An 8,660-nucleotide genomic window follows, 5' to 3' on the forward strand; every position below is an offset into this window, starting at 1 on the left:
GCTGAGTGTTGAGTGTTCACTGATGACCACAGAATGGGAGGACCAGGGAGACCAGTGCTGGTCACCTCTGTCAGAGCTTCAGCATCAGGGCTGCTTTTCATGGACAGAGGAGGGCATTATTTGCATGTCTTCCTGTTAGATCCTGAACTCAGAGGCAGAAGCATTAGTGAAGACAAATAATGGTACAACTGTTTGAGATGGAATTAGGAACCAAGTGGTGTATAAACCATCAAAGCATCATTCATTTTCCCAGCCATGTAGCTTAGCTGCTAGAGTATTGTTTTTCATGCCCGAAGCCTGAGTTTATCCCCACCATTACATGGTAGGAAAGAGTTTGGAGTAGAAAATCTTGGATTTTACTTATGCTTCATCTACATAAAACTGTGTGCCAGCAGAGAAAGAAAGAACATAGTAATGAAAAATAGACTATTAAGTTTGAATTCTTAGATTTACATAGAAATTTGTTTTCAGACTTCCTTTATTGTGCTCTATAATTGTAAACTTCTGCTCTCTTTGCATTAATTATTAAATTGATTCATAGTAATTTTAATAGGAAAAACCAAAATATAATCATTTAATAAACATTGTATACGGTTCAGTAAATGATGAATGCCTAGGATTAATTGGATTAACAACATGTGGTTGAGGACAGAACCAAGTGCTATACTATTTCATGCATAAAGCTTGGAGATTGATCCTCAAAAAAATAAAAGAAATGTTGTATAAAAATAAATATTATTTGAGATTATTCTTTAACAATGATTTAAAAAACATTTTGGTGATCCAGATTTAGCAATTAGTTCCTTCAGGGTTAACTTTCCCCACCCACCATACAGACCTGCTCTTCTCCATCACAAAGATACTGCCAGATCTTCTGTGACCTCCCAAAAACACCCAGAAGGACTATTTCCTTCCATGCCTTGTCCTTCTGCTCTCTGATTCTACAATGACTTTCCTTTAACAATCCATCAGCTAGGCCTGCTGTTTCTCACCTGGATCTCAAGAGACTTGCCTGCATCTTCATGGGACCAGAAGTTAATCCACCTCCTTCCTCTCCCATAGCCTACTGTCTCCCTGTGACCTTCCTCCCCATGCCATCATGTTATCTTTGCTCTCTCCCACATCTTAGTCAGGGTGCATGTGGGGAGTCAGGCTTGTCTTTATAAAAGAGGAAGGTGGATACCACTCCATTTCCTTGTTACAACTTGGCCATCACTGTGTCTGACTTCCTACAGTGTGAGTCTGGAATAAGAGAGCATGGGGACTACAGGGATCACAAGAAACACATACTGACATGACCCCACCTCTGATCCCTAGCACAATACCCCCACTAAATTCTTCTGCTCCTGTATTTTTGCATCTTACTCAACCAAAGTATTTCTTAACATTTTATATATTATTCTTTTAAAAACATTATTAATTTATTTTTATATCCCAATATCATTGCCCACTATAGTCTCTCCTCCTGTTTCCCCATCCCCTGCAACTTCCCACCTTCTCCTCTGAGAGGGTTAGGGATCCCCTAGGATTCTACTGTCTTGCCCATCATCTCAGTGAGGCAGCACTAAGGCACCTGCCCATCCCCACACCCCTGTGTCTTGCCTGAGCAAAGCATCTCTCCATGCAGAGAGAGGTCCCCACTAAGTTAGTTTGTGCATTAAAGTTTGATCTTAGACCCATTGCCAGTGGCCTCATAAGTTGTCCCAGTCACACCATCATCACCTATATTAAGGGGGTCTAGATCCATCTTATGCAGGTTCCCTATTTGTTAGACCAGGGTCACTGATCTCTCACTAGCTCAGGTCAAATGATTCTGGAGGTTTCCCCATCTTGGTCTTGACTCTTTTGTTCATATTATCACTCCCCACTCACTCACTTCTATTGTACTCCAGGAGCTTGGCCCAAAATTTACTTGATGATTTCTACATTTGCCTCCATCTGTTTCTGGAAGAGGGTTTGGCTTCAGGGGTTGTGGATTGTATGCTGAATATCTTTTGCTTTATGTCTTTTTTTCCATTTATGAGTGAGTATATACTATACTTGTCTTTCTGGGTTCGGATTAGCTCACTCATGATGGTTTTTTCCTAGTTCTTTGCATTTGCCTGAAAATTTTTGGATGTCATTTTTCTCAGCACTGAGAGTACTCCATTGTGATAATGTACCACATTTTCATTAGCCATTCTTCAGTTGAGAGGCATCTAGGTTGTTTCCAAGTCCTGGCTTTTAGGAATAATGTTTCTATAACCATAGTTGCTGCTCCTGTATTTTTAAGGTCATTGATAACGTTCTTTGCACATTTGTGTTCCTGAGTTAGTGGTTTCTGATTAGGAAGACCACACTGCTCAATTTTCCCCTTTTCCACACATGAGATGGGTTTCTGTCTTTCCCAGAAAGTCAGCACGCCGTCATGATCTTGTAGCACAGGGTCCACACCTACTTCTTGCTGCATCCAGACTGTGGAATGTAGAGGAAACACCTGCTGATAGAGTCAGCTGCATCCCACACTCCCTTCTCCTCCTCAACTCCCAAGTCCTCCCAATCCATATAAACCATTTAATGTCTTTTGTAAACAACAAGGTTTCTAGTGAATGAAACAGAATATATCAAAATAAGATAAAAAAACTAAGACATTGGACAGGACAAAAGAAATCAAACAAAAAACTGAACTAAAAGAGCCCAAGAAATGGCACAAGAAACAGATGTGGATGCAGAGAGCACCTGATTTACATATTCAGGAATCCCAGAAAAACATAATTAGAAGCTTTACTATATGAGGAGACAGAACTGTAGGACAAAAAAAGATATAGATATAAATGTATAAAATATCAATAAAGCCCTGTGACATCATAATACAAGGAGCCTCCCAAATGCATTAGGATTGGATGCTGGTGACATCAGTTGATGGACCTGCACCTCATGCTCAGGGGTGTTTGTTTTTCCTAGTTAGACTCCCTTAGAGAAATCTCATTTTTCTTTTAAAAGATGTTATAATTGTTGATAAATTCTGGATTACATGTACACTTCTTTCAGCTCTATAACTCCCTCTACTGTCAACACACACAGGTCCTAGTTTTCCACTGTGAGAAAAACTGTCTTCATGGTGAGGGAGAGAGCCTTTGAATGGGGTCATTTCTGCTTTTGTAGCATTCCCAGTGGAGTGACACAGATTCTAGGAACTAACTGATCTTGTGTCCTTCTCGAGTAGGGTTCTAACTGCCATAGCAGACAGTGTTCTGAGCCTTGTGTGTGGTTAACTCAGAGGAATAAATCTTGAGTAGATTGAGAGAACACACTTTCTTGCCCCTCTGCTCTTACTCCCCAGGCTCTGCACCACTAATTTATTTTGGTTTCCCTTTTGCTCTCTCACAAAAAACACATTTAGCAATGTTGTTGTTCATATGCACTTTATGTAATATTGGACCGTGTCCCTCTTTGTTAACTTTGACATAACATGGTCTCAAATTGGTGATTCTCACTCCCACGTAGGTTTTGCTCTTGAATGTAGACAATTTATTGTGTCTCAGCAATCCTGTATAGGTCAGGAGATTTTCCTAGGAATATTGTGAGACTGGGATGCATCATGGCAGCCATAATATGGAGTTCTGTGGAGAATCAAAGCTATGTCTGCCCTTCAGAAATCCAGTCTCTTCCCACAGAAGTCATCCCTGTAAAACTTGCATGGGACCAGAAACTTCACATATAACAGCAGCCCAACATCCATACCAATATTAGTCTTTCTGTTGATGGTTCCCAGAATTCACAAATAAGGGAACCCTCTTTTCTATATATCCTGACACTGATGTTTATATTAGACCAATGGAGTTCTTCATGATGGTGTTGAAACTTTACATTGCACAGGTTAGACCAGGTGGGCACTATAACTTGGAGGACAAGGAAATTCTGTCCACCTTACTTGGAGTAGGAGACACTTCCTAAGTATTCTGTGATCAGCTAAAAAAAAGGCCCAGAAGTTAAGGAAGGATAAGGATAAACTTTGAGAAAAAAATTCCGGGAGAAAAATAATTACAATGGCAGGAAAACAGAGATTCCAACCAATTCTCCCCCTGACTGTGCTCATGTATGTGAGAGGAGCCAGGTCAGATGGGAAAAAACTGTTTTTGCTACTCAAGGCAAAAGTTTATACAACTTGCTGGCTCAGATCTGAGTTTTTTTAAAAGTGTTCAACGGAGATAATCTCACTTTATTGTTGATGTTGTTGTTATTTTGATGAAAATATTTCAATTGTAGCTATTCTATCAATGGCAGAATTACTTCTGTTCTTGGAATTCAGCTTTTGCATACCAGAATGTGTGTTCTACATAAAACCATAACAAAACCAAAAAAGCATATGTAGACAGAACTGATTGGATTCAGACATTTCAAAGTTATAACAGATGGAAAACCCAAGAGAGGTGCTCAGTTGCCCTTCTGCTTCTAAGAACAAAGTGTTGGGGTCAGTGTCTCACGCACTTTATACTGGTGTACAATCCATGTCAGTCAGTGTCAACCTAGAACTTGTGACAAAGACAATCCAATTACAGGGAGCAGAGAATGAGCACCCAGTGCTCTCAATGACATGAACAGGCCTCTTACGTTCCCAGCCTGGAATCACACTGCTCTGACCCCAATGTTATATGAGCAGGAGTCCCCTTTGTTGTCAGTGAAGAAATTCCACACCCTGACGACTCCACAGCGTGACAGTCAGCTCTAACTGTTACTCTAAATTAGTAAGAATTGTGATTACTAATACAAAAAAACGATTCAGGGTTGGACATATCTATAAACAAAAACATGAGTTAGATTTATTAGGAAAGTTAACATGAATCCCCACAAATCTTGGGGAACAACATCCCAATGAAGTATTTGAAGTGGGGCCACATTTATCAAATTAATTTTGAAAGGGATATTTTTTGTTTGTGCTGATATGGTTGATTTATAGTTTATTCCCATTATTCCCATTAAGTCCAGAACCATTTCCAGTCTCTTAGGCATCTGATATATATATATATATATATATATATATATATATATATATGTGTGTGTGTGTGTGTGTGTGTGTGTGTGTGTGTGTGTGTGTGTGTATGTGTGATATTGTGGCACCTGAATTTGCCTTTTTAGTTTTATTAGAGAATAATCATTTCAATAGAGGTGGTCACTCATAGTGCTCTGGACAAGTGTGGTGCATTGTAGGGACATCCTAAATTAGCATCACTTTATTCCCAATAGTCCTTTGAACTGATGAAAAAGACTCTGTAAGACTGTGAAGTTACAAAGGGTCACAACAAATGATTATTCTAGAGCAAGTCTCCACGCTGATCTTCTCTGTCGTCTCAGTCCCAGGACATATTCCTGCTCCTCCAGGGTTACTGACACACTCAGGATGTGGTTACAACACTGTGTTTCTTGTATAGTAATAGACAGCAGAGTCCTCGGATGTCAGGCTCTTGAGCTCCATGGAGGCTGTGCTGGAGGATTTGTCTGTAGTCAGTGTGGCCTTGCCCTGAATCTTTTGAGTATATTTAGTTTCACTGTCTTCTGGATCATTAGTTTCAGTCCACTCCAGGCCCCATTCAGGCCTCTGCTTCTCCCAGCTCATATAGCAATCAGTGAAGTTGTAGCTTGAAGTCTTGCAGGAAAGCTTTATTGAGGACCCAGGCCTCACCAGCTCAGCCCCAGACTGCTTCAGCTGGACCTGGGAGTGGACACCTATGGAGAGAAAGGCAGAGTGGATGTCATTGTCACCTGAGTGCATGGCCCCTCCTCAAGTCTGGAACTTGGAGCCCTTACCTGTAGCTGCTGTCACCAGGAAGACGATGATAGAGTTCCAGCCCATGGTGAGGACCTGTGTGCTCAGTCACTGAGGAGAGTATACTGATCATGTGTATTTGGTGGTGAGGACATCCCTGAATTTACCACCGTAGACTCCCATGATTTGCATATTCATGAGCAGGGTTCTTCATAGATAAGGACTTTGTTCAGCTGGAGCAGAAGGAGGTGGAGGAAACCTGGGTCAGGCAGCAGGATGCTGAGGTCCAAGTCCTAATCCTTTGTGAGGAGGCAGACATTCCTGAGTCCTGTGCAGGCTCTGTAATAATAACAGTCACTATTCTCTCAATTTAAAGATAGAATGGCACTCTGAGATACGTGGTCCTATTGGTGACCAAACTGGTTTCAGGTGGGGGGTAATGACTGTGATTGGAATTTTCCAATGCTCCTAAATAGGGAGAATTTGAATTCTTTCATTTTCTGCTTTTCTTATATAACAACAACAGTGAGTTCACATCTGCATCAATCCTGTTTTGTCTGGAAACCTTTGTCTCCTTGGTGTCCTCCATTCCCTCTGGAATTTATTATTTATGAGCATCCTCTTTTGCAGGGTTCCATAAGCTCTGTGGGGACAGAATTGAAGAAGACATCACATTAAATGTTTCAAGGTCTCTCACTTTTCACACATTCTCCAGATATTCTTTTATTCCTGGATATTGCAGGAGGCTCTATGATAATGAATGAGCAAGACACTGATCTATGTATATAGGGGAATTCAATGGAGTTATTTTATTGCTAGTTCCTTTAGGATAACATGAATATTTGTTATTCCCCAGGTCTCACTTTTCTAATCTTAGGTTCTTGGCCACCTTAGTGTCAGGATTGGTTCCATCGCATGGAGTGGGCCTTAAATGTAATCTGTATATTGGTTGATTCATTCCACAAGTTTTTGCACACTATGTATCAACCTCTCCTGCAGGCCTGCCATGACTGTAGATCTAAGGCTGTAGATCTAACTCTGCAGGATGAGGTGTTTGGGCTTCCAAATGACTTCTCCAGCAGACAGCAGATAAGTCCTAAAGTCTAGTTTTCACAGCCACTAAGAGATGCCTTCCTGAGTGCAGGTTGTCATTATGAATGCATGTATTAGTTGATAAATAAAACACTGTTTGCCCATTATCCAAGCAGGAATAATAGTTTGGGTTTCTAGATCAGTAGAATCCTGGGAAGAGGAAAGCAGAGAGTCCCGAGAGGAGACACCATGCAATCAAGGGAGGAGTAACAGAACTGGAACCTTCTCTGGTAAGAAAAGACCACACTTAAATATTTAGCTTAATAGAAATAGGGTAATAATTAGCAGGGCATTTGTGGCACACGCCTTTAATCCCAACACTCAGGAGTCAGAGGCAGGCAGATTTCTTGGACAGCCTGGTCTCCAGAGCGAGTGCCAGAGTAGTCGCCAAGGCTACACAGAGAAACCCTTTCTCTAAAACCAAAAAAAAGTGAAAGAAATGGGGCAATAATTAAGAGAGAGCTAGCCAGTAAGAAGCCCTAGCCATCACCCATCAGATTTATAATTAATGTCTCTGTGTGCTCATTGGGGGCAGAATTGGTGGTGGGGTCTGGTGGGACAGCAACCTCGGAATTCACTTCCCTGTTCATCAGAGAATCATTCTGTCACCAACTTTGTGAGTTTACATGTGTTTCTGCCATGATGTATCTGGAAAACAGCCATCATCCACTGTAAAGCTCTGAGCTGTAAGCCCAATGAATTGCTTCTTTTTTTTTACAATGCCTTGGTCAGGGTATTTTATCACAACACTAGAAAAGTAACTAAGATAGGTGTCCTTAGCAGTTTGCACAGTGAGGTGAATTTTGCAGAGACTGAAGTTAGAATTTCTGTGGCTCTCAGCAAAATGATCTGGCTCTGCAACTGATGTAACAGATAGATACAATGTGATCTATGATGGCAAATTGTGTGTTTGTGTCTCTCTGTGTGCTTGATCGTGTGTGTGTGTGTGTGTGTGTGTGTGTGTGTGTGTGTGTGTGTGTTTGTCTCTCTGTATTTGTCAGTGTGCATGTTTGTGTGTGTGTGTGTGTGTGTGTGTGTGTGTGTGTGTGTTTGTCTCTCTGTATTTGTCAGTGTGCATGTTTGTGTGTGTGTGTGTGTGTGTGTGTGTGTGTGTGTGTGTGTGTGCGTACACGTGCATTGTGCAAGTGACTTTCTAGGTAAATAGATTCTTGCTTAATCTCATTTCTCATGAACTTTTCCTGATGGGCTCATTTTATACAATTTTCCATGTGAACAGAGATGACAGTCATGGAGTAATGAACAGAGTTAGCTAAAAGCACAGCTGGGTCATATCTGAACTGAAGTGCACAGTCCTCAGGGAGAGTAGAGAGGGGAGGTTCCAGACCTGCCAGGGTGGATGGTCTAATGATCTTTGCACAACCTTCCTCCTGGTTTTCCCTTAAACACACATTCATGAGCATTAAAATCAAGAAATCTGACCAAGGCTCTGCATAGAGTAAGAAGAGACTCAAGAATGTCCATGGAATTCCTTATCATGTGATTTCCATGGCTATGTCAGGGTCCTTTGTGTCATCAGAGCTGTCAGTTTTTATCTTGTGCATGGGGGACTGTGCCTCGTTTATAAATAGTACAAGGAGAAGACGTGATGTATTGAGGACACTGCATCCTTTCAGAGCACACGTGTAGAGAGAATTTCCCTGAAACACCAAGGAAAAGTGGAGTCCAGACACCTGAGATAATCACCTCTGTATCATCTCCTGGACTGAATCTGTGTTCTGTGTGTGCACTGCGCCCCCTGGTGGTCGTGAGCGGCCTCACGGTGAGGTTTATGTCTGGGTTCACACTTAAGTCTCATCATTGT

The 8,660-nt window shown here is 41.4% G+C and overlaps 1 gene segment (V, D, J or C); it reads right to left on the reverse strand.

Annotated features, from left to right (window-relative positions):
• Positions 1–5,386: 5,386 nt before the first annotated feature.
• LOC103160939 lies at positions 5,387–5,833 on the reverse strand. The segment is given in 2 exon segments: positions 5,387–5,706; positions 5,788–5,833. Coding segments are annotated over 2 exon segments (366 nt in total).
• Between the last annotated feature and the right edge of the window lie 2,827 nt (positions 5,834–8,660).

This window comes from Cricetulus griseus, chromosome 5 (assembly GCF_003668045.3).
Source record: "Cricetulus griseus strain 17A/GY chromosome 5, alternate assembly CriGri-PICRH-1.0, whole genome shotgun sequence".
NCBI classification, from domain to species: Eukaryota; Metazoa; Chordata; class Mammalia; order Rodentia; family Cricetidae; genus Cricetulus; species Cricetulus griseus.